Source organism: Ptychodera flava, unplaced genomic scaffold (assembly GCF_041260155.1).
Source record: "Ptychodera flava strain L36383 unplaced genomic scaffold, AS_Pfla_20210202 Scaffold_46__1_contigs__length_1169225_pilon, whole genome shotgun sequence".
Taxonomy (NCBI): Eukaryota; Metazoa; Hemichordata; class Enteropneusta; family Ptychoderidae; genus Ptychodera; species Ptychodera flava.
Window position 1 is genome coordinate 584,861 of NW_027248368.1, and position 22,324 is coordinate 607,184.

At 36.7% G+C, this 22,324-nt stretch overlaps 1 protein-coding gene across 1 annotated transcript; it reads left to right on the forward strand.

Annotated features, from left to right (window-relative positions):
• The first annotated feature begins 856 nt into the window (after positions 1 to 856).
• LOC139128233 (inactive 2'-5'-oligoadenylate synthase 1B-like) lies at positions 857 to 2,217 on the forward strand. The gene is made up of 2 exons (XM_070694048.1): positions 857 to 1,212; positions 2,070 to 2,217. Exons 1-2 carry the CDS (start codon positions 857 to 859, stop codon positions 2,215 to 2,217), a joined length of 504 nt encoding a protein of 167 aa, XP_070550149.1.
• The last annotated feature ends 20,107 nt before the right edge of the window (positions 2,218 to 22,324 follow it).

Genomic DNA, 22,324 nt, shown 5'->3' on the forward strand with positions numbered 1-22,324 from the left:
AATAAACAATGTATTGATGATCCAAGCAGCCACATTGATTTAAGTTGTCATAATTTCTACTTATCCAACTCCTCTATTGTGCATAACTACTGTCCCCTATTATGACTCTTTCAATAACAATTTGGAAGATCACTTATTTGATATCATTCTCCCATTGGCAATACATTAGGTATAGGTCGGTGACAAATCGTGTTCATGTCGCCGTATGTACATTTTTTATTTTGTGAGGACATTGACAGAATACAAACTACCTATGAGTTATTTGTAGTGTCCTCATAGCCTACAATGTATAGTGAATCAACATTTCGATGAAATTCCAAAATCAAATTTCTTGCACAACCATGGACTTGAAACTACTCTAGTCTAATCATTAACATTAATACTAATAATTAAGTGTACATAAATGCACAGATTTATTAAGTTTTGTATTGGAAAAAAAATATTCATAGTTTTGTCATAGACTGCTATGCATAGTGAATCGACATTTCAGTGAAATTCCAAAATCAAATTTCTTGCACAACCATGGACTTGAAACCACTCTGGTCTAATCATTAACATTAATACTAATAATTAGGTGTACATAAATGCACAGATTTACTTAGTTTTGTATTGGAAAAAAAATATTCATAGTTTTGTCATAGACTGCTATGCATAGTGAATTGACATCCACAAAGAAAAATTGCACAATTTACCGCGACATCAGTGATCGTTTTAATACATATGATGTCTTAAGTTTGAAAACAAAATACTTTCATTCGAAGTTCTTCCCTTTCCCTTACGCCAATGCAAATGATGCAATATATCTCATATAACTTAACTTTTTGAAGGAATGAAAGAGCACGTCTTCAGCCGCATGATGACGTCAGTCAAAGGGGATGACCCACAATACTACTCGGCAGCAGCAAGCGAGCTTCAGGTCGAATTCATCCGGAAACAACCAGCGAAAGTGAAGAACTTGATTCGGCTGGTGAAACACTGGCGCAAGTCTGTCGTCCTGCCACAGGCGAGGGGTGGGATGTACCCAACGTCATATCCAATGGAGCTTGTGACGATCCACGTCTGGGAGAAATCAGGGAGGCCACATGACTTTAACATGGCTGTTGCCTTCAAAGCTGTGCTCAACCAGATGGCCAACTATGACGCCCTGAACGCAGTCTGGTATGATCATTACACCAAACCCACCGCCGATCAAGCAATGAGATACATGAAAAGGTAATGGCGAAATTTTAATACCAACCACACAAACGATTCGAAAATCTGCATGTTGTATTGCCACGGAGAACTGACTTTTGTTATTCTGTGAGTGAAGAAGTAAACTTCTGCGACTATTCGGTCGCATTAAAAATTGAGAGGAGGAAAAGAAGACAATATAAGCAATTATTGTTGCTGGAAGATTAATAAAACGTACAAACGTCCATCTGCGGACAAAAGTATTCGAGTTTGTCCTTTCAAACAACGCTCTAAAACTAACTGATTGTGAAGGATGATTATAATGCATAGTACGTGATTTTGTAACCATGAAAGAAATAGGTCATTGGTCATTTATACTGTTTGTGAACGAACAGATCTGGCAATCCATTTCTTACATGATCATTAAAGGGCAACTAGCTGTGAACTTTTGATGATACCCACACTATTTTTGTTATACCTGTCAACTGTAAGTTCTTGGGCCCTCCAAAGCGTGTTGAAACACCCACCATCTATCTAGTCAACACGTCGCCTGTATTTGTAAAATGCACTGTTATGGTTTTACATTTGAATTCTGGTCCAAAATTCACTTATTAGCAATAACAATGCAGTCTACACATGTACTGGCTGAGCCGACAAGCTAATTACTGTGTTTCTTAATTTGCTTTGACGATAGTAAACGAAAATGGTGCAAAAGTCAAAAGTTACAGCTAATAAACCTACAAATGTAATCTTTTTTGACTAGTTCGAGGTCTTGTAAGTGATCTGGTATCACTAGCTGTCTCAGATCCCGTGTCACGCCACGAGGCGCAATATTGTGTTAAACTATGCCCTATGCCGACCTTATCATTTTTCTATCAAGTATATGTCTCCTTTTCCAGGCCTATTCTGTTGGACCCTGCAAACCCGACAAACAACGTCATTCGAGCGAGTTCCCCCGGCACCTGGGATCACGTAGCACGTATCGCTGGCGACTCGATGAGAAAGCCATTGCTGCAGAGCGTTTACATCACACCGACCCTGCGATAAAACCAGCATACAGAAATATGAATTCATCAAGTTGTACAACCGGGATTGGTTGGTTTTGCATCAGAATTTATGAAAACACACCACATTGGTGTATTTACACCAGCAAAAATGCAAGTTGTACAACTTGAGATTGGTCGATTTTGGGCCAAAAGCATACCGCTTTGGCGTGTTTTACACATTATTTGCTCTAAATTTACTTGTGACAATCCTATCTTTGCAAAGGAATAATTGAAAAACATGGCGTCACATAAGTGATTACGTATAACTTCATTTTGACTTGATGATGTCACGCTATCGATAATACACGGGTAATATTAAAAAAAAAACCCACGACATTAGTGTCGTCAGCTCACTTTTTATTTGCTGTGCTCAATCCAACCTAAGTAATGTATTCCATACCAGAAACATGGTAAAGTTTTGAGGCGTTTAATAAATACGAAATGCATTTCAAATGTTCAGGCTCAAGAATTTGCAGCAACAGTTTTATTCAACTTTACTTGGGTCATAATGTGACCATATAATAATATTAGCCTACACTTTACTATCGTACTATCATGCATCTTGTGAGAAGTACCGAAGACAGTGCCGCTGTTCAACGCTTTGGTAGTATCATAACTAATGTTCTGGCACAGGATCGAGTGTATAATGAGAAATTTTATTTAAGTAAACTTTAGATATAGGTTTGTATTTTATGTGTAGGCAGAGTCTCCCAGCCATTATGTCCAACAATGTTTTCAAAAGGCCAGAAGGGTTCTGCAATTAACATGTAAAGACCGTGCTACGTTTGATGATCTCCGTTAATAGTAAGTAAATAGAATCAATAAGTAATGAATAAATCAAACATTTTTCAAGAAAAATTTTTCAAGGCTACATTGCATTACTTCTGGCAGTATCATATGCAATACAGCAACTCTCTTGAATGGAAAGAATAATCACAGCCATCAAAAATTATAAAAGATTTGTATCATGTACCGGTATTGTTCCTGCTCTGTAATTGCTCCATCTATTTTTCAATTTCATTTGTCAGGCATTATAATTTCTCCATCTGTTTTAGCGTGTGTCAGGTAATATAATTATGTCCTTTGGAAATCCAAGTACCTTTCCATGAAATGTTCACCTATTGTTGTAGTCTGATGCACAGTAAGTGAGGCTACCCACAATTCCCCTTGATTTGTTCACTCAGACATTTTTTGCTAAAGGCTTTTTCAATTTTATCAGTTTCTTAACAATTTTTAACTTACAATTTAAGTTCAGGATTATTTGTTAAAACTATGTTCCAAAATTATTGATTATGTTTAAAATTCAAGAGTAAATTGAATGAGAAGTCGATGATTGGAGGTGCTAAAAATTGCACACTTGTCAAGATAAAGTTATCAGCAACTAAGATGGTCTCATTATACCACCTGTCAGACATGCAAATTTCCTTTGTTACGAACATTAAAAAAAATCAATACCCTTTCTTTTGCCAACACAGATGCAACTTATTCCCTTATTTTCCTTGAAAATATTGTGTATGGCTGTCAAAAATCTATGTCGACAAAATTACAAAATTGCTATCTCCTCTGCGGAAAAGGGGTTGATCTTAAATTCTCATTATTCACAGTGAGAAATCAGAAAATTATGATTATCAGAACTATGTTGCCAGAATTTTGAAATATGGACCGAGTTGTTCTGTGTACAGAAGAAATTTGCTTCAGTTCAGTGAGTGATCTCCGTGTGTACAGATCATGGAGAATTGTGGGTAGCCTCACTGTGTGATGACCATTCTAATTTCAGCTAACATTATTCAGGGCATTGACCTTTCACACTGAACTGTGACCCCACCCCTCAGCTATGAGTGATGTCATGCTGACCTTTAAACGGTATGTTTCCAAATGACAGGAATCCTGAACTTGAAGTCTTACATTAAATGCACTTATAACAAAAAAAAAAACAAAACAGAAATAGTTTTGTGTGTATGTAAGAATCAAGTCCACATTTTCTTTTGCATATAACCGTTGGATCTTTTACGTTTGATGGGCGGTGGCCCTTTACATGAATAAAGATTATTCATTTATAATCAAGTCATAAAATATAAATGTTGCTGTATTAATATTAACATGAACCACAAACATTCTCACTTGCTGGACAGTGCCATGCAAGACAAGGTGCACACCATTCATCAGGTGCTGAAGAGCTAATTATTGTCAACTTTTTACTGAGATCTATGAATCCAAAATTCCATAGCTCTAATTTATATATCAATACTAAATGAATCATAAAACTTAATTATATACAGAGCAGAAGTAAGGAATAATAGACAACAATTAAATTTGATAACAACTAAAGATATGCATGGTCTGACGGTGCTCTGACCCGACTCATAAATTGAACATCTTCATAGGCTATAGATAAGAAAAGCAAAACTCTTGTCTTCATCATGTGTTTCTACCAGGGGACTTTATTTTTCTTTAGTAATTAGCTAAAACTTCAGGATTTCTCCAAAAACGTTTCACAATCCTCAAATTCAATTTACAAGGATTCTCATAAAAAAAGATCTGTACAAAAGATCGACCCTAGTCATAGCATGTAGAAATTCTTTAAAAATGATATCTCCTTAGATACAAGTTTTTGTGAGAATTATGCACTTGAGATTTCATTGGCTACAAGTCATAGCAGCTCGTCACCCTCGTCGCCTAGCCTAGCTGTTGGTCCATAGCTGTGGGTCCATAGCCAAGCCCTACCAGTATGGCGATCGTGTCCGGCTTTGGCTACGCCGCCTCAATTAAGCCGGGGGACTCTCGCTCGCCATATTGCTCGCACGGGATGTACTCCATAGGCTTGCTGCGGATCCGTAGCCCTACCACTCCCTTTGCTGGTTGTGTTGGGGGAGTAGTAAACACAACCAGCAAAGGGAGTGGTAGGGCTACGGGTCCGCAGCAATCCATAGCCTTGCTTGTGTCTCGTCAGCTCGTTACGTTAAATTACCACTAACCTCCGCCTCCCATTCGATCGCACTGCATACAAACAGTTGTTGAATCTGTACTGGGAGTGGGGTGCGGGATTGCTGGATAGCTGAATAGCCCCCTAAATAGCTAGGTAGCTAATAGCTACGTTAGCCATAAGAATAGCTTATAGTTAGCTGTTTGTGGCTATTTAAGCTATTATTAATTTCCACAGGACACTTTTAGCTGCTAATAAACGTAGTAGGTAGCTATTCAGCTAAAAATAAATGATTATTGTAGGGCTGGTTATAGAGCTATTCAAGCTATTAGCCGTTTTTAGCCGCTAATAGCCACTCTTAGCTTACTATTAGCTGGCTACCAGCTACAAACTCCTGATGCCGAAATGGGCTGGCTATTGAGCTATTCAAGCTATTAGCCGTTTTTAGCCGCTAATAGCCACTCTTAGCTAGCTATTAGCTGGCTACCAGCTAAAAACTCCCGCAGTGGGAATGGGCTGGCTATTGAGCTATTCAAGCTATTAGCTGTTTTTAGCCGCTAATAGCCACTCTTAGCTAGCTATTAGCTGGCTACCAGCTAAAAACTCCCGCGGTCGGAAAGGGCCGGCTATTGAGCTATTCAAGCTATTAGCCGTTTTTAGCCGCTAATAGCCACTCTTAGCTAGCTATCTTAGCTAGTTTTAGCTGGCTACCAGCTAACAACTCCTGAGGTCGGAAAGGGCCGGCTATTGAGCTATTCAAGCTATTAGCCGTTTTTAGCCGCTAATAGCCACTCTTAGCTAGCTATTAGCTGGCTACCAGCTAAAAACTCCCGCGGTCGGAATGGGCTGGCTATTGAGCTATTCAAGCTATTAGCCGTTTTTAGCCGCTATTAGCTGTTATTAGCCAGCTATTAGCTGGCTACCAGCTAAGCAGTGGACACGTCTGAAAAACCCTTACAACTACTTATTACCAAGGAAGTCACGAGCGTGACTTTCACTTAGGTGTACAAAGAATTAGACATCTCATAAATATACTGAATAAATATTGTAGAACCAAGAAAGTAGTATTGAGTTCTTTATGGAAGATATTTTCTTTCATGCAAGTGTAAGTTTCTACTAACCACGGCACACGGCATTTTTTCTGAATTGAGAGCTAAAGAGATCACAAATTGTACGTATTGAGGATTTCATTCACTGGCATGAAAAATTCTGTTGTAAAACGAAATGATCGGGGAATCTTGCGATTTGTAGAACCAAGAAATATATTAAGTCACATGGCTGGTTGAGCGGTAGAGTAGTTATGGTTAGTCTCTGTTTGAAAAGGTTTCATGTGATTGCTCGTGTCTGGAAAAGTTTCATGTGATTAATTGTACCGACATTCACGCAGAGGCTAATCAAATACCTGTGACGGGTTTTGCATTGTCTTTTGTTCAAAGACTTATTAAATATGCATGTCAGTTTGCAGCTGAACACAAAAATTGTTTGTAGAAGACTTCCCACAACTGACAAGTACTTACATAGGAAGTTACACAAGCGTTTGGATGATAAGCTGTTGTTTTGGCTTGGCCTCTGTATTAAATGAAAGATGTGCGAGAATATGGGTAGAACCAAGAAAGTAATATCAAATGTTCGGTTACTTCAGAAATACCTAATTGCATTGTGCATTTCTTGTCGAGCGGGGCTCTACGGAGGAAATGGTGAACGTGATAATTTTGTTCATTGTCTTTAAGTTATAAGCGAAGGGTAGAATCACGCCAAAAGATCACGCTGTACATGAGAATTGGTAATGTTTATGCCCACTTTACAGGTTTTAACAGATACTAATCCCGGCCACAAACATGAATGACTGATTACACAGGTTCTAAATCAGACAAAGAACTGCGACCAGTAAGTTCATGTGGAAAAGTGGAAGCGCAGTTGCGAGATCACTAAGATCGGCAGTGGGAATAATTGGTGTAAATAAGAGAGATATCGACAAACAGGTTCTGCATTGCAAGAGTAATCGCACCGTAAGACATTGGAAGACTTCTCGAGTTTAAAGCAAATGTTGAAATGTAATAAAAAAGTCAGAAAATACACGTACGAATTGTATGTCACCTTATTCGGCGTGTTAATGATGAGAGTATCAGTTTCCAGGCAAGGCAATAATTAATACGGGAAAACATGACAGTGATTTTGCATGAATATGATTGATAAGAAAATAGCTGATAGCCAGCTAATAGCCAGCTAACATTGGCTAATAGCGGCTAAAAACGGCTATTAGCTTGAATAGCTGAATAGCCAAGGATTTTGGTATCATAGCAGAATAGCTGAATAGCTGCTCAACAACCCTGAAGCAGCTATTAAGTTTCCGTCATTAGGTCGCAAACATAACAGCTGAATAGCCGCTAATTATCCTTGAGTCGTTGCTGTAAACCCTCTTAGCTGAATAGCTGCTAAATATGTCAAAGCTGGCTATTTTAGCTATCCAGCAATCCCGCACCTTTATGTGTACTGGGGCATGGGAGATAATGGGAGATAATGAAACATGTGCCATAGATTCATGTAAATCGCTCCCATCCAGTTCCCAAACAATACTGTTGCTGTGCCGCCATAGATACAGTACATGTATACAATCACATCGCCAACTTGCATGGCCCTGCAATTTCATAAGAGCATGGAGATACCGGGTATGCTAGCTCCATGCCAATCTCAGGCCAGCTGTCTGATAATTCCAGGCTTTATATCGCAGTAGCATATCTTTTCACACTTTGACATGTGCTGGTGACATTTCCGCAGGTACGTTCAAACCACAGGCGCTCCTTAGCTGGGTAGTCTGCTAAGTAGATCGATTTTCGGATCGATCTATTGATCCCGTAGTCGATATGCCCGCCACTGCAACCTAAATACTCACAAGGTGTGCAACTACAGGATCTATAGATCGATCCGAAAATCGATCTACTTAGCAGACTACCCAGCTAAGGAGCGCCTGTGGTTCAAACCATAGCACTGCAATCTAGTCCAGGGTTGCATGCGAAAACATAATTTGATTCTGATTGTTTCTGATTCTAGTCCGTAGTCAAGAATATCATTTTCGGCACTAGATTGAAGTGACCTGTTCAGTTATTATGAGGGCAGTCGGGGTATCACATTTTACAAACTTAGCCTAGGGGGAGGGTCACATTTTACATTGCCAAGTTAATGATTAATGCAAAGTCCGAATGAGTTGCATAAAAAATTTCACAGCATTAGGGGTGGACTATTCGAGGAAGTGGAGATGATGAGGTAGCATTTAATTTTTTTGATCCATTGTACATTTTTTCACTCTCTGATATCTAGCAACGCATTTTTGCACTCCTTATTTTGGTAGGTTTTTTCCAAAAAACAAATGATTAGAGTCCTTTGCTGCACGTGGATTAAAATGCCATTTATCAGAAAATCACACACTTAGGACATAGTATTTGTAAATTAATGTTCTATGTTCATACCTTTGGAACTCAGTGTTATTTGGTGATAAAATAAATGCACATGATCTGAGGAAAGATGGCATATCTGCGTTGAAGATCTCTGTACTTACCTTGAACATCTCAAAACAACAATCCCAAATATGATCAGCTGAATTTACCATAGAATAATTTTAAAAAACACCATGCAGCTTTAAAAGTCATTTTGTGTCGGGCCCGTGGTCCAATTACAATACACTTGAAAATTCAAAGCAGTATTAAATATCAAATTTAAAGGCCCAATAGCTGTGAATTTTAAGCAATATTTTCATGATTTTATTTTTAAACCAAAGATGGTTTGTGTAAATGTGCTAACTAAAAGAAATGCACTGGAAGTATCACTGCTCGCTGATTTGGACTATGCCTACGCACTTTAACAGGTTAAATAATACATGGGTGCCACACTCATAGAATGACGCCCCAATAGAAAAGTACAAAAAGGCATATTTCCTTAACATACACATAATTGTGATCATTAAGTAAACAAACGATGCCGTTTACTTGAATGCACATATGATGGCCACTATTTTGCTGTTGTAATCTTTAATTAATCTCTGTCACATTATTAGTTTTTGAAAATGGTAGGAAATCTAAAATGATGTGACAGTGTTTGAATTTACATACCACTGTACACTTATGACAGAACCATTATCTGATGCACTCTAAAATTTGTGTCCAAAGGGCATCCTGAAAATAAAAAATGTGTTCTAGAAAGTAACTTTTGATGGATATGTTTCTTTCACTTAAGTGTGACATTTTTTGTCAAGCCCTATGGCTGACTTTTTTCATTGACATTTGGTGGAACAATATCTAAAAATCTTACAGGACCCTCTTCCCCCAGGATATCAAATGGCCAACCTCTTATGGCTCAATGTTTGAACTTGTATAGTCTCATTTTAAGCTGTCCATGATGAAAATTGCGGATTTTGATCATGACGATTGTAACGGAATTGCAATTTTGTCGCAGTAATTTCAAGAAAATGTACCAATTTACAGACTACTGCAACATATACTGAAACATGGAAACACTTTCAGTTCAGTAATCTAAACCACTCATTGATTTCATAATTGTTATCTACAGACGTGTGCCACACTGAGCTTTACCTATTTTTGCATCTCTGCAATGCAAAGCATGTTGAAGAATGACGCGACTAATTGTCACATTTTGAAATCATAAACATAATTGATATTATATTACTAGCTATTGTCAAATTTGTGTAGCAAACATAATTGCTTCAGTCAATTAAGATATTAACATATGTAAATAATCAGCGAGGTGTTCAAGCCACCGCGAGGTAGACATGCCTACTAGGTAGGCCCCTATAGGTGTTGCTACATTTCTACTTCCTATTCATTCACTTTCAAAACTAATTCCACTAAAAGGCAGTACTCAAATACTGCTTTACACTAACTTCTCAAACTTAAGGTATTAATTGCACCTCAAAAGTGAAAGACATAAACTTTCCTCAATGAAACTTTGAACCGTGCTCTTTCAAAGTCAAGAATAAATTTCTGTGGTCACTGTGCAAATTTGGCACTCAAAACAAATTACCCAAGATTTAATGATATTTGAAATTCAAAATGGACAATATCCCTGTGTTAACTCTACGGGAAAAAAACCCCAAAATCTTTGATATTCAGAAAACTAAGGCGGTGAAAATTTTTTTTAGACCAAGAGCTTAAAATCGGCCCAACAAGTGATAGATAAAAGTTTTTGAGTCAGAATTACTGTCCTGTAGGTGCATTCCACCTTAAAATACTTATCAAGTGTTATTCTCGACAGGGATGGCTTTATGTGTGAACATATCAGTAAGCTACGTAGGAACGCATATTTCTCTGTGTCAAGAATTGGTAAAATTCGTAAACTACTGGACAAGCCCACTACAGAGAAACTTACCAACGCATTCATTACCTCCAGACTTGACTATGCAACAGTCTGTTCTATTGAATTTCAAATGACCAACTAAGGGAGCGTTCAGTTATTATGACCGGGGGTAGGTCAGCAAAATCAAAGGGGGGGGGGTCACCTCAAATTTGAAAACTGCAAAGGGGGGTTGTGTATTTTTCAAACAGCTTAGAGGGGGAGTCACTTAATTTTCATAAGTATCCGTCCTGTCAAAAAGTAGTTTCAGTGTTCAGAAATATTCTGGGAGATAAAAATGATTTGTTGCATGATTTTATTCTCTGATGTTATTCAACCGTAAATCTGAAACTGTAAATCTGAACAAAAGTATAACAAGAAAGCATTTGCAAGCAAAAGCGAAGTTCCAGAGACCAGAGCAGCGTAAGAAAAAGAGAGTGTGTGACGAAGTTGGTGCAGAATGAAAGAGTGCTTTGGGATTTTAATATGCAAGCACGTACCTACAACTAAAAGCAAGGCAGTCCAGGGAATTACAGTACACAGATTACAAATGAATACATGTACGGTAAAAACGCAACATATACATACGGGGGCGACAACACTCGGAAATGTATATCAGACGAGAGGAGACATCTGACCTAGGCCGTTAACTTGAAAACCGAGGCCACATGCATTTTCATTTAATTAAAAGCAATTAACGCTTCATCTGTTAAGAGTTTTTACCAATGACTAAAACAATTTTCATTGCTATTTTTCACAAGATACTGACTGTTTGATCTTGGAAGTTGAGTTGCTTTTACGTGCTGCCAACGCATGCCGGTGCGGTGACAGACAGGTCACTATGAATGCCCAGCTCTGCATGGCAGGGCTGTGTGTTACCGGCGTTAAAACGGCCTCCCACCACAGCCCTGCAGACTGATATAGACAAAACCGCTGGTGGCTCCTCAGAAATACGGCGGGCAGTTTCTCCGTCGAAACAGCCGATTTTGAATCCAAATTTTGCATTGATCTTCGTTTTCAAGCACACCCACCTCGCGTAGGTACACAATGTGCCCAGCCGCGCTTGTAAACTTACGCAAAGCCTACTTTTCTCGCTCTATGCAAGGGAAGCGTTCGTATCCGCCGCCATTGTTAATCTCATTCAACCCATGATGAGCACTTGGGCAAAAACCAGCATAACAGTATAGCCACGTACGGCGAGTATTCAGAGAAAAATAAAAATCAAAAAGCAACAAAAAACAAAGCGAAAGAAAGCTAGAATTATTAATAGCTGAACGCAATTTGATATTTGTGCAATGCAAAATAAAAAATAAATAAATAAACAAACAAGAAATGCCCGTAAAACCCGTCCGAGCTGAGCGATGACGTCATAAGCGTGTCGCAATGCATTCTGGGTAATGAAGGTAAAATTTGTATATAGCATGTTCTATGGTAGTAATACGAGAGAAAGAAAGAAAGAAAGAAAGAAAGAAAGAAGGAAAGTGAGCAAAAACTAACAGTTCCAGAGCTGGTCTCTGGAACTAATTATCTGTCACATGAACATCTTGAATTGACCACTCTGAGGCTTGTCTTTTTTTAAATCAAGCTTACTGCACTGAGGGCAATGAACAATTCCTATTATTTACATATTAGAGATATAGCAAGTATTGTCAGGGAAATTATTTAACAGTTACCTGTACTGAGACTACTAGAACCATGAAAAGTTAAATAATACTTTATGGTGAAATTCCAATATCATAATTGTTGTCCACATCTGAACTTTTAAATACCTAGTTGAATCAAGTACATTTGTATCAATTATGGAACACCTATGAAAGTACAAATTAATTTTATAGTTAAGCATTGTAAACAAAATTATTTTAGTTTTCTCAAAGACTCCAAATAGTGAATCAACATTTTGGTGAAATTCCAAAATCCAATTTCTTTCACACATATCAACCTTTAACTATCCTAGGCTAACTAAATACTTTAAAATGAATTATCAAATGTCTATAAATACACAGATTTTGATATTTTTGTATTGGGAAAAAAATTATTCATATTTTCCACATAGACTCCCATGTACAGTAAATCTACATTTTGGTATAAATCCAATTTCTGGCGAACACATCCGTTTGTTACCACCCTAATCTTATCAAGTACATTAATATCAATAATCGAGAGTACATAAATACACGGGTTTACCTATTTTTGTATTGGAAAAAATTACTCATACTTTCTTCATAGACTCCCATGTATAGTGGATGAATATTTTCAGTGAAATTCCATAATCAGATTTCTTGTACACATAATATGCACCTTTAACCATCATATTCTAATCAAGTACAATTATGTTAATTATTGAGTCTCTGTATATGCAAAAGTATACCAAGTTTTTCATTGGAAAAAAATAATTATTCACAATTTCATCATTGACTCCCTTGTATAGTGGATCATAGACCTTAAAAACGATAAGGTCTATGAGTGGATGAACATTTTTGGTGAAATTCTAAGGTCAAACTTTTTGTCCACATGCCAGTTGATGTGAAAACCGTATTTCATAATAAGTTCATTTAATATGTAAATTATCAAATATCTATAAATGCATAGATATAGTTTTGCATTGAAAAAGTATTACATAGTTTTCTCATACATTAACATGTATAGTGAATTAACATTATCAACAGCTGATTTTTAATTATATCCAAATATCAAAATTTTGTACACTCACGCTTGCGCAAAAATATTGCGATCCACCAGTAATTTCTGTCCAACCTCTTTGAGGGGTAATTTTCAAAATTATAGCAATAGGGGAAATCTGAGCATTAACACCTTGTGAGTTTGTGAGGAAGGTCATTTGAAAAAATCTAACCTCTTTTTTTTGGATTCTATCGCACAATACCCCCCCCCCCCCGAGGTGTTGTGTGTGCAGCTTTACTCAAGCAATGTGTGTGTGTGTGTGTGGGGGGGTCATGAAAGTGTCGTGTGTGCAGCTTTACTCAAGCAATGTGTGTGTGTGTGTGTGTGTGTGTGTGGGGGGGGTCATGAAATTTTTGTCATCTTGAAAGGGGGGTCATCAATTTTTTGGTACAATGGGTAGGGGGAGTTCACTTATTTTGACTGATGCGCAGGAAGAATTTGCCGGCCCGACCCCAGCCATAATAACTGAACGCTCCCTAAATCATCTGCAGTCTGTTCAGAATGTGGCAGCCCATCTTGTCACAGGTTCATGCAAATATGACCACATCACTCCCGTTTTAGTTGATTTACACTAGCTATCTGTGAAAGCTTGTATACATTTTAAAATTTTACTAATCACTTTTAAGATTGTCAGATGTGATGCACCCCTGTATCTGACTGATTTAATTGACCTGTATGTACCAACAAGAGATCTACGATCTTCTGAGAAATTGTGTGTGATTTCTCCAGGCGGCTATTTTAATAAGTCCTACGGTCAGAGGGCTTTTTTGGCATGTGTTCCTTTGCTATGGAATGCACTGGCTTCGGAAATTTGTTTCCCCAGAAATATTGCATCTTTTAAACGTCTTTTAAAGACGCACTTTTTTACGAAATTTTACTCGTAATTGTAGTTTTTCAAGTTTTTAGCTGTCTTCTTGTATCTTTTTAACAGTTGCAATGTGTACAGCTCACTGAGACGTTTGTGGAGTGCGTTTTTTAAGAATTAAGTATTATTATTATGATTACTTAGGCACCCAGACCTTGAAATTATGATTGATCACATGACCTGGTGATCACATTTGACATAGTAAAATCCATAAAATGACACTTTCCCAAAAAACACAGGGTAAATCTGGTAGCAGCAAATAGAAGCTGGTGTAACTTGACAAAGTTTGAAATGGGGTCATCTAATGCTGAGCCAATCCACTTACCTTAAACCTTTACTTATAAAGACAAATGAAGTCATAATTGAGTTAACCGTAACTTAATATTTATTCATCATACATTCATTTATTCTGCAACATTTTTGTACGGTAAAATAAAAACATACACACCAACAAATGTTAATTCGCTGTTTATTGTATTGAACTTAAAATTCAATATCGAATTTTTCCACTTTATCCTCTCTGGAAAACTTTTTTTAAAGTTCTTAAAAGTGAGTATCTTTCTGATCAAGTGGCTTACATATCAAAATGCCAAAACTAATTCACTACAGTGTTCTTAGTTCTGAGAAAGCTTCACATTTTCATTGTTGTGCCCAGAGGAGACCAACCGGTAGAAACAAAGAGAATGCTAGAGAAAGTACAGAGGAGAATGTATTCAGCAGTTGCTTAATATCATAAGAGAAGAATAAGGTCATCAATATATGTCTTTCAAATAGTTTCATAAATAGTTTCATATCAATTTACCAAATTTTAGACTTTGACCAGACTTATTAGTTTTACTTCATATCCAAATGCATGGTTGGATTCGTAAATAACCAGTGTTCAGTTTTAATCAAGGCGTGTTTTTGTTGTCTTAACATTTACAATGATAACATAGCCATGTATAATGGGAGTGGTAACGGAGTTGAACCGTTCAGCTGTTTATATTAGCTGTGCCAAAAACCACTCTTGTCAAGCTGACAGCATGAAATCACTGTTAAATGTTGATTATTAATGCCAAACTGATTAAAATTGGAAACCAAATACAGCTTGACTAGATAGAATTGTTTAGGCCAAACGAAACACAGTCACCCAGACTCTGCAAGTCTACAACTCAATCAGAATGCCGATATGCAAATTACGTGACTATAACTGTGCTACTAAGTGCTATTACAGTGATATATGGCGCCATTACAGTGCTATTACTGCTCATGCATTAACCATCTACATTCTCACTGAGTACAGTCTGTGAAGTCTATGGGTGACAATAAGAATTTTGGAGTAATTTTTTGCCATGTGTTTTTGGGGGCCAGAATGTATCAAAAGGCAGCTAAATTATGTAACCGTGCAAACGAAATTCGATATTAGCAGTCCAGAAAACTCAGGAAACCTTTCTCCATTTTGAGAAAGGAAAATGCTGAGAAACTGACCTGAAGACAAAGGCTAATATCATTAGTGGGTGTCAGGCATCACCAGATCACAGAGGAACGTAGTTTAGTTTCTGTGAACTAATTTTTGATAGTTTCAGGGGTCCCTAACAAATTATATAAAATTTACCTAAACTTATTGACGAATTTTCTAGAAAAGAGAAGAATAGAATCCCTAAAGGAGGGTTGTCTTTATTTTCATTTACATATTACAAGTCAATAAACTCCTACCAAAAAACCCCAAACGTCCGGCATCTTCATCGGTGGTGTTCAAAGTTCCAAGTAGCAATTCTTCTTTCTTCTTGCCAATTTTCTAGAAAAGAGAAGAATAGAATCCCCAAAGGAGGGTTGCCTTTATTTTCATTTACAGTTAAATATTACAAGTCAATAAATTTCACCAAAAAACCCAAATGTCCGGCATCTTCATCGATGGTTTCGAAGTTCCAAGTAGCAATTCTCTTCTTCTTTATCTTCCTTCTTCTCTGGTGATCATGAATGTCCAAGGCGCTGTCCGTTGTGTGATATGTGTCCAATGTATTGTCCTCTGTCAAATGTGATGTGATGCCCAATGTGTTCCCCACAGTTCTGTCTTCTGTCAGATGGTCCATCATCCAATGTCCTGTCGGCTTCTTCTTGTTGTATGTTCACTTACTTCTGTACGATTTGCAGCTGCTCCATTCCAATGCCATGTAAGAATACTCCTGCAATAAAACAAACGAACAAAAATTAAGTGTATGCTGCAGTGAAACATGTTAGTAGCAGTAGATGTATACATGCAATGAATCATTTGATTAATAATCATTTGATTAATTATATCATCATCTTCTGTAGAGTTTTGAACCATGATACCTGCAAATAAAGAAATCAAGTTAACTGTTTGGGTGTATGCACTCTTCTCAATCAGGTCTGTAAAAATTTGAAAATTATAAAAAATGTTACATCAATAATCCATCTTCCAGTTAATTCTTCCCAAGTGACATCTGCAAATAAACAAACAACATCCATTAATACATTATTCCATTTATGACAGTTGTAAAACAGCAGACCAGTTGACATAACTACTTCAGCAAAATCATCCAAGTTGTCACCTAGGAAAGAAAAAAAAGAGTTAATTACATACCAGAGTGATATTGACTCACTGGGTGGCCAGCCAGCACCAAGAAAATCAACATCACTCTGATCAAATTTCAAAAATAAGCAAGCATGTCAAGTACAGCATTACCATGGTAACATCTGTAAATAAACAAAGAGCATATGTTATTATGATATTTTGTGCATCAAAATTGTAAATGAATTGCAAACAGCATCAATAAATATCATTACGGTCTTCTTCAATAGTCGTCCTGCTCCAATCTGTAAAAAACAGAAACCGTAAAAATTAGTACACAACAGAGAATAGCATCCAATTACTCGTGGCCAGCCAACACGAAGTAACTGAATGTCACTCTCATCAAATAACAAATATTACACTATATGTTTTGTCTTCTTCAATAGTCCTCATGCTCACATCTGTAAAAAAACAGAAATCCGTAAAAATTAGTACACAACAGAGACTAACATCCAATCACTCGTGGCCAGCCAACACGAAGTAACTGAATGTTACTCTCATCAAATAGCAAATATTATACTATATTTTCACTGGTGAAACCTGTAAAAAAAAATCAAGTTAACAGTACTCCTGCTGCATGAAATCTTCATTGGCACCACCTGTCAATAAATATAAAACATAGGTTAATAACATTATTTGAGTTGTGATGATTGTCAATAAACAAAGATCACAACTCAATATCATTACATTTTTCTTCAGTAAGGTCTTCATTGTTAACACCTGAAAACAAAACAGACAATTTGGTCAATACTCATGAGAAAATGATGATTTCAAGATGATACCAGTTAATTCATCATCATTACGGGTAAAACTTCAGTTTCCATTCCAGTCATGTCTTCAATGGTGACACGTGTCTGCAATGGTAAATGAACTAATGACATGAAAGGTATACTTAGCTTTGTATCTTGTCTTCTTCCATCCTGTTGTCCGTAGTCAGATCTGTAAATATAAAAATAACAAATTGTTGATGACATAGTCACATACAATATAAATTTGTCAATATGCAACAGTAAAAGGGCACAAATATTATTGTAACTGCAGTTTCCAAGTCCATAATTGCCAAATCAGCGAAAGAATGTTTCCTTTTTCTCTTTCAATAGAAGTGGTGATACATTATGCTGCAAGTGCCGTGTGGCCATTTAGAATCAGAACATGGAAAATACACAATTTGTCACAGAGGGTGCTATCACACACAATCTTTAATGGCCACTTGATTATGTTCGAAGCGTACTGAATGGGTGAACTTGAATGTGCCTGTCAAGCATGCTGGCAAGAGAATTGTTTTGGCAAGGTCAGATTTTGTAGAAGATCACAATGGTAGTAGAGAATAGTCTCAGGATAGAAACTGAGGCAAGTATCTTGCAAGAAGTGGTGAACACTTTTCAAGTAAAGAGGTCGTACAGGGTGCTATCAAATGTAATCTTGCAAGAGTATCTGGCATTATGTTATCTTGCAAGAGTATATCTGGGGATGTGTTCAAAGTGAACTGGCTGGACTTGACTTGAATGTGCCTGTACAATGCTAAAAACTGAATAGTGTTGACAGTTCCCTAGGTTTTATAGAGGACAATGGAATGGCAGTAAAATACTTCTCGAATAGGAGTATAAATTGCAGTAATGAAAAGTATGTAAAGTACAAGCATGCATTTCACTTAACTGCATATGTAATACATTTAAACACTTGATCAACAACAACAGAGTTCTGTCATGGTGAAAACTACTACATGTCATTTAATACGTAATGTAGTCAGAGTAAACATGAAAAAATATATATAGCAGCCAAACTCAAATATTATATACAATGGGTAAAAGTTACGTGATGGACAAACTAATTAAAGATTAAATTTTATAAATAAGGTTATGGAATATTCCAAACTTGAACAAAGTTAACAGATGGCCAAAATATTCATAAAAACAGATTTTGATGTAAACTTTTTCGCACAATTTTCATGTGATAGCAATCCTTCATTCCGAGAAGATGTGGTTTGCGTTTAAATGTGTTCTTCACCCTCTGTGCCCTCAAAACACTAGAAATGCACAGACAGTGTCTACGTAATGGTGTCTTTGTACAAATTTTGAATGCAATGAGTTTAGGCAACTGTGAATAGCATTCTTTGCACAAATGCCTGTCAAGTGTCTTTATTGGAATGTATGACAAAATACATTAAGTTAATGAGCATAGTTATACCCAGACTGAGACAAATCAGTCATTTCCAAGAAACAGCTCAGATGGACACATAGGTGAACGCTACCTAATCCGTACGTCCAAATTCCAAAATTAATGTGCAATGTGTGCGACATTTTCAACAAAATTCATGCCACAAGTCTTGGCTACTTCATCAGAAGTTTAATTGCTTCCGATCAAATTGTAACAGAAGTGATCATAACTAACAACTGTTAGACATGCATATGTTTGCTTCTATAGATAAATTGTCATATTTGTACCAACTTTGAATGAGATCTCAAAATTAAATAGAGTTCTCCCAGAGGTGTTCAGCATATCAGGGCCAATATCCTTGGATTTTTGTCAATATTTTACCAATCACCCAAAATAATCTGACACCTCTGAAATCAAGTTGTCCTCACTGCAGTCTCTCATGGCAAATGTAATTTTCATCCCCAATATAGTGTATTTTGTAGTGAAACAAACAATGTAACAAACATCACACTGAGTGCAGTCAATGTGTTCACATTTTCAAAACCATTTCTACCTTAAGGATTGAAGTGACATAAATGACATTGCCACAGTGTGAATGGGAAATCAGTTGAAGAAAACACCACTGTGACATGACACTGGGCAAAGCCACTGATTAACCAGATTCGTATTGATGATGCAGAGTACTAACAACACTGTCCAGAGGGTTCATTTTTAGTTGACTCCCAGAAAAACTGACCTGCTACTCAATAGATTTGGCTGCAATTTTCCGAAGCAGTTTCACCTTTTGTGAATGTTTTGCTGTGATATTTCAATCTATTTTGAAAAATTCTACTTTTTGGACAAATTTAGCTTTCTTTTATAATGACCATTCCACTAACAATAACAGCTTGAACAAACACCCATGAAAACCGCACAGCATTCGAGGTGGATTTGTAAACTGATGTGTCTTTTAACAAGTAATTACGTGATCATATGAAAGTTGTTCTGTAATCATCAACAACCATTAAATGTTGGTTCAGCTGTCTCAACGCTATAATCAGATTTGTTGCGCAAAACCTTTGTCAGTTAAAATTTTCCAAATTAGTTGACAGATACAAACGTTTTCTTTGGAGAATACTGGCACCAAGCTGCTTTATCAGATCATATTGCTCAAACATTAGAATGAAATCTGTTACAGATAAGTGTATGTTACGGCTGATAATTTGAAAATAATTGCAGCAAAACAGCCACTCTGCATCAATATCCTTATGATACAACATTGGTATGCCCAAAACTGTTCTTGTGTATTTTTCTTGTACTTACTTTGTATGAGATCTGTTCTGGCATATTTTGTATTCTCCATTTGTACCAAACTGTGTGGACTTCTGATTGTAGTATTCCTCATATCAATATGAACTTTGTACCGTACTACAGAAATGTACAAATTTGTAAGAAACTAACAAATTTGTAATTTTTTATGCTAAATATGAATGTGATCATAATATAAATACTGTATCCCTGAGAAGCTAAAACTTGATGAGTACAACTTTGATTGAATGTGAATAATATATATAATATATCCTTTTTGGGTGATGATGTTGTTTTGTGTTCACAATATTTTCATGTACAGCCATCCATGCCATATTGTTAACACTAACTAACAACACATTTCAACTTTGCAACAAATCTCCTCTTTCAGCAAAATATCAATTGAGCTGTAGATACAACCAAATTGTCACTTGATTATCAAGGACATATAAAATCTGTAGGATTTTGACTGAATATGAAGATTGTGAGGTCCTTTTTTAAGGTGATGTTTTGTTGTGCTTGCAATCTTTTCATTCTTTTGGCATATTTGAATGCAATCTCAACTGACACAGGAACAGTGTTGCAGCCAGGATGCGCCCCTGCAACAAGTCCCCAAAATGGAACCGGTTGTCCCCATTCTCGCGTACTGCGGTCACCTTGGGCGCACTCATGAGTTGACTGTGTTCAATAAGTGTTGTCTACAAGTAGTATCTGTTACTGACAATGGCCTTTGTTTTGCATGATTATTTTGAGGATAATATTTATGTACTTTCGAAGCTATGATTAAAGTTACTGAAATGCTGCACTTGTAGTCCAGATTGGAGTAAGATATTCTGCTACAATTGCCAGAAATAAGCCTAGCGACACGGTCCTGGTTGCTTGAATTTTGTTTTGTGAAACAAATTTAGAATAAAATAATACACAATTTTATTGATAACTGATGCATGTTGTCCCCAAAATGTGCAAAATATCTCCCCAAATAAATGGTAACGGGACACTGGCTGTAACACTGCAGGAAAAGCAAAGACATCAGTTGACCACCTCATTGTTAATGCGTTTGCCACATGTGAATGGGATAACCTAACTTATAATTACAACATGGTATAGGTCAAAGGAAACTGCTAAAATAGCACCACTTTCATGTCCCTCTTGCTTCTACTGTCTATGATTTATCTCACTTTGCTGTCAAAAATAATTGAATAATTATAATATTAGAATGTCAATACTTTGTCTACTGATCCTCTGATCAACTATACTGTCACTTGCATTTGAAAGTTATAAAAAAGCATTTATCTCCTTGCTTCTCATCAGAATATGATCAGTCAATCCGATTTCCATCTTTTCATCTACAACTTAGTTTATACACACTTCTGTGGTTAGCTTTAGGGCAAATATAATGTGCTACTTCAGGTTGTTTCTGAAGTCTGAGCGAGTACTTTTTTGGACCTTACTTGGGTTGACACTGAATACATTACAATGAGCATTTCTTCTTAAGTCTATGTTAATTCACTGAACAGCAGACAAATGACACAAAGCACACAGGATCCATGGTGAAATGGTGTATATATGAAAGAAGAACATCTAATCAGCAATATTTCAGCAAACACTTATGAAAATGTTTTGTTTATTTTTATAGTCATTCATTTGAATAGTTTTCAAAATCTTAACAGACATTTTGATTTATACTCCTCAAGTGGAGGAAAAACTAAATTGATCTTTCCTATACACTTGATTCTCAGCTGCCGTGACACTGAGTCAATTAGAGCAGAATTACCCAGCATCCCTTGCAATGTTATGATAATGCCATACGGTATGCAAACACTGCAACAAGTCAAAAATATATTGTAATTTCAAAGAAACTACTTAACATAAAGTTTCCACGGTTAACTTGTGTTGTCAATATCAATTTTCTATATTTTCAAGACATATGACAACTAAACTTGAACAAATACTTTCTGGAAAATTATCATACCAAATATTTGCTGAGATAATATTGCAACTCATTACACATTGCCATTCGAGTAGATTCATATTAACACAGACCATATTTCATGTGGGGCATTTTCACAATTGTGCACAGAATATGGTAAATGTAATTTAATCCATAAACGTACTACTTTTTCACTCTCCCGTACCAATGATGGTAATTCATTATTGCATAAAAAGTAAGGCAATCAAGCTTGGAAACCAAGCCTGTACCAGTGGGTCATCCTGACAGGACACGAACTGCTACATCATACCCTTGATAACATCTTGTGTATTGCACCGGTTGCACTGACGGG